The following is a 16,495-nucleotide window of genomic DNA, read 5'->3' as shown; positions in this document are numbered from 1 at the left end:
GCGGTGTGGTGTGCACGTGCCTTCTCTCCCCTACATTCTCCAACTTCTCGTAAGTGTCAAACTGAAAATAGTTGATTAGCTGTTACATCCTTTTATTTCTTTAGAAAAGTTTTTTTTTTAAAAGTAACCTATGGCAGGACCATTGCGAAGAGTGCAAAAAGGGAGAGAAAAGGAAAACAAAAAACATCGCGTAGCACGTGCACAGGAAGTGAGGCTTCAGGTGTGGGCAATCCAGTCGACACGTTGCAGTGTTGGTTTTGGCTGTCCACACCCGTTTACAGCACGTACAGTAGATGCGAGGTTACTGGCCCTTGTTCTGCGCTCCAGTCTCACTCGCCGCCCTCCTTGTTTTTGCTCTTTTCGCACCTTGTCCTCCCACCCTCGCCCCCGTTTGTTTGTTTCTGCCTTGTTTAGCTCTACTGTGCAGGAAGTCCGCCATTGGGGTTTTTTGCCCTTCCTTGTTGACCTTTACGTGGAGAGCACGTTTCGTCGGCCCACGGGGGTGCACTCCCTTAGTTGCGCCATATCCTCGTCGATGTTTTCGGTGAATGACGACGACAAACCTCGGGATTAGTCTGTCTTGCTTTAAGTGTTGTGCATGGAGTGCGTGTGAGTGTGTGTGAGAGAGAGAGAGAGAAAACTGACAGCCGGTCATAAGGCAGGGAGAATGGCAGAAAAGAAAGAATAAACTGAAAAATAGGGGACAGTGGCGTCTGTCGTGCACGTGCACTATCAACTTCTTGACATCTTGGTTTCTTTCTAGTCATCCAACAGCCAAGTGTAGTCTAATGTTAGCACAGACTGGCGGTACAATGCTATAAATACAAACAAAAATGGTTACTGCGTCTGAAGCCAGCAGACTGGGCTACAAGTCGGATCTGGCACCAACCACCGCAAACAAAATAATCTCCTGTAGCTCAACAACAAACAGCGCCTGAGAGAGAAAGAAAGAAAAGAGAGACACGAAGAAGAAAGAGAGTGGAGTAAGGTGTTTGTACAGTCCTACCTCACGACCCAAGACATTGTCACAGCAAGCAGCAAGCTTGTGTCCAGCCACTGTCGCTCGATGGAAGTGTGGTCACCGGTCTCCGCACCACAAGACTGACCGAGGTGAGAAGTACCTTGTTGTCGAGCTCTAGTACCCGTACCACCCGCCTGGGAACATCTAGTACTTGTACCACCTGTCTGGGAAGCTCTAGTACCGGTACCACCTGCCTGGGAAGATGCTTGCACTGTTCTCAACCAACCTCCGAGTCACTTCATTCAGGAGGCAACTCCACGGGGGCGCCAAATACCTCCACTTGCAGCGCCCTCTCACTGCACCTCACTGTAGGATGCTGTACCTGGCGTGGCTGTGCGATTGCCGACCAGTCATGGCGCACACACCGGTTGCAGCGACACCTATACACTAAGCATGGCGGAAGTCAGAAGCACACACACTTGGCATACTCCGGGTGGCATTTCGTCTGAGCAGTTTTCTTGAAGTCCATTCTGCGACTGACCGCGAGTAAGATCTGAACCCAACTACTCTCCCCTCCCCGCCATCCTTCTCTACAAGACTTCAAGGAATTCAAACGACGAACATTCCAGAAATAGCGAGGGTAATGAACTTGCTCGACACCGGTGGCTAGGCACCCACAGAAAAAAGAGAGACTATAAACCAGTCCCCTCAGTGATATCTACTTGGCGGAGATAAGGGTGGTGGAGGTGTGTCGGGGGGAACCTAGCGCCTGGAGGGAAAGATTCGACTCGGTAAACAAGTTCCCGGGGTGGATGCTGGCTGCTGCCACCGACTCGTCCTTCTTCGTTTCATCCGCGCGGCATGCAGTCTGCGCTGCACGTGGGCCCCAGTCGCGGCAAGTGCGTCTGCCGCTAGCGAACCGCGTCGTCACGGGTGACCCGAGGGCAAGTCGTGACCCCTTGCCTATCACCGACTCGTTCCGGCTGGATGGAACGAATTTACGACCTTTGTTGTGGGAAAAGATGATGGCTGGGGTAGACGAGAGCTGAGGTTTTGAAGAAGAAAGGGTTGATGTGGATTTTTGACACAGACGACAGACTTAAGGATTTTCTTAATGTCCAAACTTCCTTCGCGCGGGTATGCACGTGTGGAAAATGTAAACGAGGTCAAAACCCTGCAATTTTTTTTCTACGAAATACACTGGAGATACAGGTTAAAGAAAACATTAGTTGTTTCAACTACAAAACTCTTGTTAAATGTTAGAGGAGAGTTTAAAAGCTACATCCCAAACCACTCAAACGCTGCTTGGAACTATTCCGCGTTCTTGAGTTCTGTTCAAATACTCGGTCACAGAGTTTAAACTGTCTTTGAAGTCCTCTAGGAGTCGGCAGTAATGAGGCTAAGCGCTCGTTAGCCTTAATATCAACACAGTGTGACACTCAGACTAAACACTGCACTCGGTACTAGTGTACTTACTTAAAGATTGAGTTTGCTTTCTCAAACACCCTGTACGTCTTTAACTCCCTCGCCAAAGCCACCCAAAAGTACGAACTTGCGTTTGAAACACGAACCGACGAATAAATGTCAGAGTTTTGAAAAATTTCCAATGCAGTTATATAAAAATTGTCAAATACAGAAATAGAAATTCGATAACAGGCGCCCAATTAAGACTTGTAGCAGTAATTAATGATGGAGTGAGCCTGATGGCGCAGTGGCATACTACGTGTCTTCAAGGTAGTCTGAGTTGTGGGCTGTACCTCTGTGGACTACCTGGCACTGGACTGTCGCAAGATTACAGGAACGGAACTGACGAGTCATCTGCCAAATCGGTCGAAAGGCAGGGTTCTTCATAATTCGATAGTTTCTTAAATGTTTACAAGATTTTGGCAAAATACGTTTTTCTCTCGGCATATCACAAGGCGGGGGTTAGGGCAGCCAGAATACACACACGCACTACATGTATGGCTATCCTCGGCGTACCAATGTCAGGTTCAACCCACGGTTTCTCAAGTCCGGACGCCGCGTCACCAGGTCATGAGGTCAGCGGTAAGGTCGTGAGCTGCCCTCGCCAAGACCTTAATGTCAGGTCACGTGTCACCGCGCTCCATCTCCGGCAGATTCTAGCCACGTTCTCAAGGAAACTTGTGATAGCATGCAAACACTAATCTAAATCTAATTTTAAACTGATACCATGGGATGGACTTGTCTGGACCCGGAAACAGACCTTCATCCTCTAGGTCTCAAGCAGCTTTTCTCGCAATCCGTCTTAAACGCGATTAAAGCTTTTCTCTCAACATACGATAATTTTCATTAAACATGATTAAAGAGTTCTTAGCGTTTCTCAATAAGCAGATGATCCTTTAATTATTTCTTCTTATTCCTTCTTCAGTGCTACAACAATTTACAGTTTCGGAATAAAAGAAGCTGAGACAATGGTGTATAAAGTTGTGGTCAAAGACCTATCCACATACAGTTGCAGTCTTTGTCATCATGCCACCCTACACCACGATGATTATTGTGTACCCCAGTTTACTCAAATTCTATCCTTACTCAGATTATGAACAAACGTGTATATCGTTAACATATAGTAACAGAATACTTCAAAACTAAAAAAGAAAACACTCCAGCGCCAAAAAAATACAGTTCAATCACCCAGACACATTAAAAAAGATAATAACAGAAGTGGACAAAAACACATCACACATTGATTATAACGAAAACTCGTACCAACACTTCGATTATATCATGTACACAATAAACTGATTAAAACATATACACAAAATACTTTGATTATACCAGAGGTAGTGCCAAGGTAAAATTTGTACTTACCCGGGGCTTGGGCAAGTGTTTGAGGCCAATAGCAGGCTGGCTTCGCGAAGACTGGAAAAAAAGAGAAGAAAATACAATGTTACTTTCAGAGCGCTACTAAGTGTGGAGAAGGCTAGCTATCACAAAAAACAATAAAATCAACAAATAATGAATTATATGAACAGAAACATACTGCTGATTGAGTGCGAAGGTGATAATTGCACGGTTTACACATGTGAACTGTAAATAATTTTAAAAAAGGAGAAGAAACACTTCCGGTCCAATTGAATACGAATGTCAAAAAAATGTGGGAAGTGTTTGGCTGAAGGGGAAGGAATGCTTCCCGGATACGAGAACTGATATCAGTTATCACCCTTGCCTGCCCTGCTGGCCATGTGATCAGCCGCATGCGTGTTGTTCATCACGCGCGCTTTGTGAACCACATGGCCGTGTAGTCAGAGATCCAGGTGGTCTACGCCCCCTCTACACCGCCCACAACTCACCTGGTCGCACACCTGTCCCCGAATGAAAATTCCGAGATGTTTATAACCACAGCGATGTCGGATTCAAGACAAGCTCTACACTTTTTGAAACAGTAAAACCTCTGTAAAAAAAATATTTAAAAATCCTGCTCTCTGTCATGACTTCGCTCGTGCAGTCAACAGAAGCAAGATGAAGGAAAGCAGGGTGTGGGTGAATCTTTTCCACATTCACTCGGGTGGCTGGAACAGACATGCTTCGGGAATAAAGCAAAGTCCTCGAGAAAGAAGGACGGGAGAGGGTGGGGAGTTAAAAAGATGAACCTAACCATCCACTAATGACCAGATTTCGATCGGTTTATCCCTGTCGTGCAGCCATTTTCTGTATTAGTTTTCAGAAAGCCACCTTCACCTGCTTAGTGCAAGGTTCTAACCTAAATCCCGGGGTCACCGGATTTCTACTTGCTACCTGCCCGCCAGTTGTGTCGACTGTCCGGTAATTTTATCCCCTCTGACGCCAATCGATGGCCATTGCCAATTCTACCATCCGAATTATTAATATTATTTTTTTGGGGGAAGAGTGGTGATGGTGGTCCATTACCGTTTTTCTTCTTTCCCTCAATCAATCAGGCATACCGAACGCAGCTTTTCGCATCAGTGGTGAATGTGAGCACAATTCTGAATAACAGTCATCTTCACTGCAATGTACACAACACCAGCTTCACTGCAAAATGCCGGCAGTTGCATTTCCTGCAAGATGCTAGCAAGTCTTCATTGAAAGGTGGCGATAACTGTCTTCATTGCAAGACGCAAACAACTGCCTCAACCACTGCAAGATGTCAAAGTTTCCGAAACAACATTCTTCCCTTCTTCTCCTTCAAGACCCACTCTAGTAACTCCCACAGCTGGAGTGTAGTTCTCTGTGAAATGTTTGGACGATGGACAGCAGCTGCTGCTGTTGTCCGCCTTTGCTGCAGCATCACCTGAGCGTCTGCTGCAGATGCCGCACACATAAAGGTGAGGCCGCCTGCAGTCGGTGAGGCTGGGATCCACCCGACTGCCGCTCATCATTCGGACGACAGAGGAAGCTTTGTTTTCACAAGTCGCCAGCAGCGAGATGAGGGGCTGCGGCCGATGCCAATCGCTACAAACGACCACACACACGCACACACGTGCGCACAGCAAGCAGCACTCAGCCATTCGACATATATGTGTATACTTACTGAAATGGATGATAAGTTGCATACTTGATGTATGATACTTTCTGTTGTACAAGGCTCGAGCGGGCCTGTGTGTGTGTGTGCGCGCGCGCGTGCATGTAAATGCAATGGCTTACTATGATCTTTCTTGTCAGCGCTTTAGTGTCAATTAATTGTGAATGTATAACACGATCTTTCGGAATATTGGGTGGTTTTTTTATATGTTTATTTCTGGCAGCAAATTTCTCTCGCAAAAAAATAAATAAATAAAAAAATAATAATAAGGCTAAATTGAATTGCCAGGACACACATAAAATATAATTTGAAATGATGCATACGAGTTAACGATTTTAGCGAGGGGCGCTGTAAGGTGTGTAGCACTCAGTGTGGAGAAATACGAGTTTGTCTCAAACATAACGGGACTACTGTCAAAAACAATTTCAATTCTAAACAACAAACATTTCCATCCTTTTCTGCCATGTGTCTCTTGAAAAATGCATTATACTGGAGGAGGATTACTGGAAGGGGGAAAAACCCGAAGTTTGTTGCTTGGAATTGAAATAAATTGTTTGCGACACCAGGCCCGTAGCTTTTCACGCAGACTTCGCAGAATTATATCCCTAAAAATAAAAAAAAAAAACCAACTTCTGCGTTGCTTCAGTTCGTACAGGAATAGATGTTGTTGTAGACCCACCCTGGCACACAAACGATGCCACATACACCCGGCTCTCTCCGAGACAGTTGCAGAGAAAACAAGATTGTTTACACCTTTTCCACGCCTCGGCAGACTGCAACCTTTGCAGACAGCAAACAAAGAACTAGGGTGGCCCTGACCACCCCACAACATCATTCGATATTTTTATAAACACGATGAAAACTGCCACTTGAATCCAAGAACTTTGACGAACACAAGTCGTTGAGTTATAAGTATCAAAAAAAAAAAAAACCAACAAAAACAAAAAAACAAACAAACCCCACAACAACAAAGAAACCTCAATGTTATATTGAATCTTAAATTTAAGAACTCATTAACTTTTCTTGTCTGTCCCACACCGTGAATGAAGTCTGTGTTCACCGGTCAAAGACTGACATCTGTGTGCAGTCAGTCGCTGGTGACAGAGCAAGTGCAGTCATGTCATCTGAGGAACTTTTTCTAGTCAGAAAGCAAAAGACCGGCAGAAAGGTTTCCCCAGTGCGGGACGGAGGTGAACTGTGGGTCATGTGCTGACTAGAAACATAAGAAGTTCAAGGTTCGGCCATCAGTTATCGTAGCCTCCAGCCCCTGCTTCTCGTCCCTCTGCCCTTCCCCCGCACACCTCCACTGCTGCAGGCGCCGCTGGTGAACTTATCTACAGTGTTGGCGAGGGCAGCGATGTACATACATGGTCAAAATACTGAACTTCAAAACCCACGCAACTGGGCTTCCGGTGTGGGGGAGGGAGCCATCATGGGAGAGAATGTTTGGCAATACGTTATCTTGTGGTCGCGACTTTAACTAACAAACAAACAGACAAACAAAAACAACAGCCACAGTCGGCAGGAATTTAAGTGTTTCTGGCAAACAAACAAAATCCAGAGTCGGCAGGAATATGTGAAGGTGTTGTGTGATTTTTAACAGTTCTCAAATATAGTTTTGAACTGCAAACCTTCATGTACCGTTAACATGTCTACTGGTTTATCGTTTGTAACCTGCACAACAACAAAGACAAACAGCAACAGACAACCACCTTGGGGCAGATACAGGTATGTGGGTGTTCCTCTGGTGTATGCATTAAAGTTCATTTCATGCTGAAAGGCACCAGACACCTTTGGCAAGGCAGTCGCTCCCGTAGTTATGATGCACAGATAAGGCTACATCGGAGGTAGATATGAACAAGAGACAGGTTAGCTAAATCGTCTAAACATCAACCTTGCATGCGGCAAGTTGATCGACTATCTCGTATGGAATCTGGTTTGTTGAGACACATCCCAGGGATGTAGGACTGGATGGTAGTAAAGGACAATTAACATTGGAGGCAGTCGCTACCGCTCGAGACAGGCACGACCCTGGGAATATCATTTCAGGTGGCGATGTAGCCACTACAACTACAACTACAACCTAAAAACTGTCCTTAGACAAATGTTACTTCAGGTTTATGCCTACAGACACGGCTTTGCTCCCAAACTCTCCTCCTCTCTATACAATATACAACCTATCCTAAAGGTAGCTCCCCTTCCGGACTGCAGCCTCCCTCAGTTTCTGCTGCCATTCAGTGATCCCCACAACAATCACTTCACCTTTCATCCTGTGACAAGGCTGCAGCAGGGATTTTTTTTCCATGCTGAGGTTGTTCTTCTTTTTAAAAAGCCAAAACCCTTAAATAAATTCCAAGAACGCGTTGGCAATAAAAGACCATTCCAGAAACATTATTACCTTTAGAGTCTGAAAATGTTATGTTTTGATAGGAATGGACACAAGGTGGATCGCTAACACCCCACAGGTATCTGTAACACAAAGCGCAAGAAGGAGGAGTGGGGTTGGAAGGGAGGAGGGTTTAAAAGTAACCAGACTGCACACTGGCCACACTAAGCTTTCTGACAACAACAAGAGGAGCTAAAGATGGCTGGCAATGTTTGCACTGCTTCTGTCAACAAGCCCTGCCTGCGATAAAAATAGAGAGACAAGTCTTAAGAGGGAGACTACTGTTCAGCAAACCAGGGAGGGAGAGACTTCTCAACACCCACACTCCAGAACCGATCAGTCAATCAGTCTGAGAGAGTCTGTCTATAGGGTGGACACATCTCTTAGATGTTAACAAACCCAGACTGACTACCTTGATAGGACAGTGCTTCCCTCTAGTAATGTTTTCAAATTATAGAGGGGGGAGGGCTTTATGAAGGTGGGGAGACAAAAAAAATTGTTCTCAAGGGCTCCGGTGCATAGGCGGTCTTAACTCGAGTTAAGACAGCAGTTAAGCCAAGCACGCTGTCTTAACTTAAGACGCCTGCTAAGCGCGGTGCATGGGCGGTCTCAACTCGCTAAGCAAGCGGTCTTAGTCTTAAAATTTAAGACTGGTCCCCCCCAGGCTTAACTCCTTGCTTAGCCGCGACACGCTGCTTACGCATGACAGTACGGCGGCTTTCGTAGTAACAGTGGCGCTTGATCGTGTTGTTTACTGAGTTGCCCTGTATATACCATTGACAAGATACAGATTTTTCACTACTTCAGCGATCCATCAAATCCATTTGAAACGTATGACGTCGATTTGTTTCATCGTTTTTGATTCCGTCGAGCGAACATAACAGTGGAAAATGATTTCGACCATCATTTTCAACGAAAAGACTCTATTCCGCCTTTGCTGCAGGTAAGACCATAGTCACCACACTATATAAATATATAATTAATAAGTGTAATTGACAGCATTACGTTAAAAATATTTAATAATGTTAGCATGACTTCAAAATATAATCACATAACAAAACAATGGCGGATAACTTAAAACGGTGTTGACGACAGAGGGTGATGTTTGTTGTTATTATTGCTGCTCTCAGGTAAACATGAGACCACAAAACCTATACATTTTTGGAAAGGATAAAACTTGAACTTTGCAATAAAAGTAATGAAAATTTTCTACTTTCACTCTGGTGACAGCAATAATCCAAGAAAATTCACAGTTTGCTGTACTTGGCTCATATGAGCAGAGGCACAATTCTGGCCCATCCACTGTGCTCCAAGTATTGTTTTAGAGTATTATTAACATTAACATTATTAAAAAAAATTGATGTCATTGTATTTAAGTAAAACAACACAGAATAAAGTAGCAGAGCACCCAGAATCTCCGATATAGTTTGATTTAATACATGTTTATCAATTTGACAGGCAGTTCATTGCAGTATGTCTCAAGTTGTAAGCATGTGGCTCAAGAGGTAAATAATCATAATAGGTTAATGTTCACATCGTCCTTTTTAACTAAAAATGGACAGTTTCGTTGAGATGTGAGTACTAAAATATCTAAATCATTGAGGTCAATAATGTTTCCTATGTCTTTTGCAGGTGATGGTGGCATTACAATTTTATGCAACAAGGCATAATGCAAGTTGTAGTGGCTGACACTTTTGGCATTGACATGGGATGAATATGGGAGACAGTGGCTACCCACTGACTGATTGGCTTAGTATCCCCCTTTTTTAAAATGCAGACACTAGAGCCAAGGAAAAGTTCAACTGTGCCCACAGCTCAACAAGTGACACCATTGAGAGAACCAATGATGTTCTCAAAAATTGGTTCCATTTTCTTCAGGAACAACTATGATAAATACTGTCTTTGCTTTGTCAGGTTTAAAATGCACAAGTTTTGCATGTGGGCTGGTTAGTATGTGTCTTTACTCCATGTTATAATATATTGCACCCTTTTGTTTGCATCATGGTTTAGAAATACATAAACTCCTCCCCTTTAATATCCAATGCTCCAGAATATATTGTGTGACTTCAGATATATCCCTGCCAAAGCAGCAAAAATCATCAGGTGTTCCATAGTGCTGTCATAATTTCTAACTGAATGGTCACAACATTTATCATTCAATTTGACTTTGGCTGAATAGCAGCATCCGCCTCAACCAGTTGGTCAACACTTTGAGCAGCCGGCATTACCAATTCATTTTCCATCTGTTTTTCCATGTAGTATTTGTTACCTCAGCCTGCGCCAGATTTATTTTGATTTCCATCAATTGCGATTCTTTTTTTAACATGATCAAGTTCACTGTCCAGGAGATACAAAGTTTTTCTTTCTTTAATCTTTGTTGTGGATTCTTTTGTATCATCAGGTATTTTGTTTTCTTCAGATGACTCAGTTGACAGATGGAATACTGGCTGCTTGGTACATCACCTTGGTGTGTTTTATCTGACAGTCAAAAAGATTTTTTTCAGAAATGTGCAACTGTCTATGCATAAGCCACTTTGACAGCTTTGAATATTGCTCTCTGGCTCTCAGTGGTGTTGATGCTGCATGAAAGAAATATTTTTTAGAAATTGATTCATGACAATTTGACAAGGGAGCACTGAGTACTTACCATTGCATTAGCCATTAGGTTATGTATTGAATTACTCTTCTGTGTAAGGTTTCTATATAAATGGATTATTATCTTGCTTGTTATTCTTTGTGATGCCAAGTAACTATAAAAAGCAGTAATGTTGATATTTACTACATGCTGCTGGTGGGATTGTGAAGGACATGTTTTTCTCTTTAGAGTTAATATTTAGCACTTTTCACTGGACCCAGGTATAGCTATTTCAGAACTTGATAACATGCAACTGGTAAAGAATGTAGACACTGCACATCCATGTCACTCAGAAGCTGATCAGTGTCTACTGGAATCTAAACTGTAGAAGACTGGTACTGTAACATGTATTAGACTTGTAGTTAAAACTGGTTAAATGTCCAAATTGACTGTGGATGTAAAGACAAACCTGCTGTGTACATCTCCCAAATTATGTCATAGTCTGTGTTTGGCACTTGAATTAAACAATTTATAATTTTAAGCCAGCTTTGGAAGTAAAGTACAAAACATTGGCGCTTTTCCTTAATATTTTATGTTTTGTTCAAACTTACCATCAGGAATATCTATGTGATATAAAGTACATTTTTAAAATTTCCCATTTGAAAACATTGTCTGAAATGTTCAATTCCTTCTTGCTTGTTATGCAAGAAAATAATACATATGCATATACTTCTAACAAAAGCATTTCCATTATTGAATTAGAAGATGGAACTGGGGTGTTCTACATAAGTACATATATTGCACCTCCTACATATGTCAATATTATTTTATTACTCTCCCTATCATAAAAGACTTCTTGAGGAACCAGTGTAAATGATTCACCACCTGTCACAAAAACTAAATGAGAAATGTACCTAGTCATTTTAAATAAATGTATTTCGGATGGAAATATTTATTTTCTAAACCGGCTGTTGTGTGCTGACTATCGACGATCGGCTTTGCATTTGCATTCTCTCGGTATCTAGATCTTTTTCTGCGGATGACACAGACGTGTAAAAAATAAGTCTACACAGGTAAACAAAATGACTAACCTTCGATGTTTATGCCGTCCATCAGTATTCTGCAATCATCTAAAATATTTATCACTTTCTCTGTTTATCACTGGTACTGTTTCTGGTGGTTGCCCCCGCCCGTTGGTGGATGTTTTTGACGACTGTGAGATGAAATTGTGGAAGATTTTAAATTGTTTCATTTCTTTCTTATTTCTTTGTCTTTTTCTGGTAAAGCCTCATCTTCTCCCCGGTAACCTCCTCGATTAAGACTAATATTTCGCTGTCGAACATCCCTACTTCGTTTCAGCCATGGTGCGCAGACGAATTTCGCGGCTCCGCACCATCGCTGTAGCGCAGTTTTCATTGGTGGAATATACGGTTGGCAAGGCCGCTCCCGGACAAATTTATTTATATCGCTGACCTCGACCGCCGCGCTGACCTGACCCGGTTCTCAGCTAAGCAAGGGGCTGAGCTCGCTCATGCAACAGGCTTGAGACCGCGAACTTAGCCAAGACGAAAAGTTAAGACCGCCTATGCACCGGAGCCAAGGTGTCTAAGGCGATCTGATCCTCTTCACAAGTGAGTGTTTGACACTGTGCTACATCAAAGCTGAATGTCGGCTAAAATTTGAGATCCGCTCGTCTGTTATGAAGACCCAGAGCACGCCCATTACCATATCGAGCCTGACTCCGGTTTGGAGGTGACTGTAACACACCCAAGACTTGTATATCCTTCTCCAAAGCAACCACCCGTCATTGTCCCCCTTGCCGACCCTCCCAGCCTTGACTGCATGCAGATGTGGCACCCGACCGCTAGTCCCGCTTCTCTCTACACAGTTGTCCTGGGGTCAGGTACACCACATGTCCCTTACCTTAGTCTCTGCTGCCTGTCTGATGTGAAATTAAGTCGAGCAACAAGAGCTAAGCGACTGTCCGTGCAGCCGACCCCAAGCGAGATTATTATAGGTCAGCGTGACCCTGTTGCGACACCCAAGGCAACGGCAAGCGCGAATATTCCCTCCCTGTCTTCCCCCAGTTTACTCACCCCCACTCCCAGCTGGCACCACATCCTCTCATCCCTCCCCCCTCGTTGTGCACACGAACTGCCGGCGACAGCTGTCGTTGCCGTCGCACGCACCGGGCCCCCGAGGTAATGACGCAAGTTCACGTACACCCGGAACCCAGCAGAGTAACACAACCCGCGTGTCACGAGTTCATCTGTGCATCACAACGGTTATCTTGATGACGTCAATAACACGATGCAACTTTAATTTTCTACAGGACAATGATCGTTATCAGTATGATTATCATTATGATTATTTGCACGGGAACCATTACAAGGTAGACCACAGCACAATTATGCGCCATCATAAACAAATCATTGACAAGTGTTAATTAGGTCCGACATTTGAAAGCAGAGGTCCACGTAGTAGCTACAACCACTCGCACCGCTTGGAATAATGAAAATAAAAACAAACAGAAGCTCAATTTTGTGTTTCAAAGATGAAACGTTGCATGTCGTTGATGTTTCCTTTTATCAACATATAAGTAGGTAGGAGTCAGTAGGAGGGGGACCGCTACTGTTGTGAACCTCACTCTTGAGAAACAGGTTTTGATACAGCTTTAGTTGCTGGCTCGGCATAAAACACCAATCTCCCCCTTCTCTCGGAAACGGCCTTGGCTGTATATCATCATGAATGATGTTCCTACAGGCACCTGACGATGTTATCAATAATGGACAAAATATTGGGATCCTTAGCAAATGGCTGGCAGGAGGGAAATGGATAAAATAATGAGATCCCGAGATCGTCTCCGATATGACGAAAATGGAAAGATGATCACAGCGAAGCCAAGCAAACTAGAAAAGGTGGGTAACCGGTGGGTTACGTGAACTCACCCCCACCCTGACACCTCCCAACGACCCACCTACACAGGTGGGCTTGAAGAGATGTTTACATTATGACCCTGTCTTCTGTCGTCCATCTATACCTGGGAGGGCGAGGCGGGAGTTGTCTACCTTACACAAGTCCAACATGTGGGTTACGCGCCCCTTGCGACGCCAAACACTCGACCTACTAATTGGCACACCTGGTGACCTCTGCCCCTCTACACCTACTCCCCTCACACTTTTATTTAATTTCTTTCTGGCCCGGATTTTATCCTGCTTATACTGTCGGTGTTGCACAAGACATGACTTTGTGTTCTTGCCGTGACCCCGCGCCCTGACCCAGTATCAAGCTCTGTGTAGTGTCAGTGTACCCGGTCACAACGGTGTTAACAACACGTTGCATAATAAAAACCAGCTTATCATTTCCCTCCTGTCCTCCTTTACTGCTCCCTTCACTCCCTCGGAGTCTCCTATCGCTAGACACTCCGATTTGAATCTCGTTTTCTACTACACGGCGATGTGCGGGCTGCTAGTCCTTGCCTGTCACACAAACAAGGGAGCTGAGATAAGGCTGGAGTTCAGGGTTCAGCAACATGTGGCCGGCCATTTGTCCCTGTCCCTAGTCGAGGTTTCCACCTACACTGGTTTGGAACCAGGTCTGTACCACCTTCCAACAGACCTACTGGGCTGTGAACTGTCACCAAGCCACTGCCATGGTGGATGTCAGTGTGTCACAGATGGTATCTCGGAGTTTAATCAGGCTTCTCCGCCATTTTTTTTATTTCTCCTCTTTCTCCCACACCATCTCTCTTCTCAAAAAAATCCGAAAATGTCACATGTCCAACATCTGTCTTTTCATCCTTGTTCTTATCTCGGTCTGGTCCTTCTGTTTCTACTACACAGCTGTCTTCTACTGCCTATGAATTACATGTGTGTGTGCACGCGCGCATGCATAGATTTTTAACCGTTTAGGGAAAAGACTGAAAACCAGTACCGAAGGTAAGCAACATCTCCGATGCAGGTCAGTGGACATGTAAACACACCGTGCGATTAATATTTTAAAAGTTCTGAAGACTGCGACATTTTGTTTCTACTCTCACGCTGGTAAACGAATAAACAACCGATTTGTGGTTGATCATTTAAAAGGGACACAGAGCGCTGCAGAATGTTAATAATTTTAACGTTGAAAACAGGTGGACATCCTTAAGTCGACTGACCTCTCAACCTCTTAGTTGACAAAAACTAAAAATCGAACAAAGCGAACAGTTAACCTTTATATATATATATGTCTACACGATGTTGATACACAGGAACCAATGTTGATACATCAAAACAGACGTTGAGATACACGTGATTTGAATGAACCACCTTAGAACAGAATTTTCTACACACTATTATAACAATTCTATAAAATTTAAAATCATTTCTCGTTATGCGTCAAGGTTCTACTCGCTGTGACGAGCTTTGTAAAGGTTGCTTCCACCTTTCTCTCCCCCCACCCCCCCGCGGTAAATTTACCTGGGAGCATCCTGAAACCATCTCGATTTCCACTCACCTTTCTCAAAAACTTCTGTAGACGCTGCAGCGGCTGTAGGTTGAGCTTCAGGCTCGGGCGTCTCGTCGTCGTGGTCGTCATGACGTACGTTACCGTTCGCACGTCACAGGGTGAAGGGTCAACACAAATCCTAGAATTGTTCGCACGTGGAGTCTCGATCAAAAGGCGACACGAACACCCAAACGAATCTGAACTGAGAGGGACAATCACCGAGTGTACACAGCAGCTCCGCGCGCAGCCTCGTTCTATCCAGCGGCGACAAGCCGTGTGGTGGCGTCCCTCGTGAGGCTGACGGTCCACTGAACTACCATTTCAAGACGCCACCTAGTGGCTTAAAACGGCAGATGTTGACAAACTGCCTCCTTCCGGCCTCGATCGCGACCCTCACTTCACCTCCCTCCCACCTTCTCAGCCGCGCGTGCTGGGAGCACGTTTATTGCGTGGAGACCGAGCGTGTGCAGCCTTGCGTGGAATGTTACGTGAGTGGCTCAACGGACAGGTCCAACCGGCCAGCAAAGCTGATTAGTCCAGCGTCTCCTAGTGCACGGCGAAGTGAGGCGGAAAAACTGCTGGCACACTAAGGGGAAGCAGCACCAGGTAAGCCTCCCAATAAAACCAAAACTGGTCCCCTTCTTTTTTTTTTCTTCTCTCTTCTTTTTCTGGGTCGTCTCGTGCCTCGACCTCAGCGCTTTCTGGTTTCGTCGAGGTCAGGGTTGACACAGATGTCAGGGTCTCACCCTCTGTCCACAGACGGTACTAGTTGCTTCAATTTACCTGGCACTCTAATTAATTATTAAATAAAACTGAGTCAGCACTTTCAACTATGCTGACATTTCCAAATTTTCCAGTCCTTAATTTTTTAAAGATTACAATTCAAGCCGAACGTTCCACCTCACTGAAGCGAATCTTTTGCTCCAGGCACTCAATGTGATGTCATGCATGACTTCTCGTGTGGCTTGGTTTGGTTCTGCATCACTGACGACGAGTAAGAATCTTTATACCTCTCTCCTCGATCCCGAGAGAAAAAGACTGGTTACGAAGAAATTTTCGGTTAAAGAAAATGAATTCACGCGCAAGACACCACGTGTACACGATCAGTGAATATACTAGATGATATGAGTGAATACACCAGAAGGTAAATGACAAACACGTCTCTCCTCTCGTTGGCCTCCCACGTGCACAGCCCAACGTCCTCCGAGGGCAAGTGCAGCAACACCCTACCCGCCCTCTTCCTCCGGTTCTGTCAATGCCGAGAGTTGGGACGAGAATTAGTTCCACAGCGGGTGGGAGATGTGGTGGATGGAGGTGGGGTAGGAGGGTCTCCACGCCGGTGGGGGGGGGGTGTCGGCGCGGCGTTGCGTCGTGCAGCAGCTGGACACGGCAGCGGCCTGGGACTGCGTCGTGCGTGCTGCAGCGGTGACGCAACAGGCACAAGGGTGCTTGCAGCAAGCACACCAACAACAGCAGCAACAACAGGCTAGCAAAGCGGGACGACAAGCAAGCAACTGCCGCCGACTCGTGTGACAGTGGCCTCCCCTTGCTGCCTGCAGTCTCGCGACGAAAGGGGGAGCTAACCCG

At 44.9% G+C, this 16,495-nt stretch overlaps 1 protein-coding gene across 4 annotated transcripts in view; it reads right to left on the bottom strand.

Annotated features, from left to right (window-relative positions):
- The window catches only part of LOC112559984 (ras-GEF domain-containing family member 1B-like), a 70,303-nt gene that overhangs the window by 26,561 nt on the left and 27,247 nt on the right, over positions 1-16,495 (bottom strand). For 2 of the 4 annotated variants that reach the window (XM_025231523.1, XM_025231530.1), the window contains exon 5: positions 3,791-3,841. In XM_025231523.1, coding sequence (XP_025087308.1) covers positions 3,791-3,841 — 51 coding nt within the window. Of the gene's footprint in view, positions 1-3,790; positions 3,842-11,514; positions 11,523-14,917; positions 15,755-16,495 lie in introns of those variants that run through there. The other 2 variants (XM_025231536.1, XM_025231553.1) reach the window with 2 other exon arrangements.

This window comes from Pomacea canaliculata, linkage group LG1 (genome assembly GCF_003073045.1).
Source record: "Pomacea canaliculata isolate SZHN2017 linkage group LG1, ASM307304v1, whole genome shotgun sequence".
NCBI classification, from domain to species: Eukaryota; Metazoa; Mollusca; class Gastropoda; order Architaenioglossa; family Ampullariidae; genus Pomacea; species Pomacea canaliculata.
Note: the sequence above shows the minus strand (reverse complement) of the source record. Positions and strands in the feature narration are given on the sequence as shown.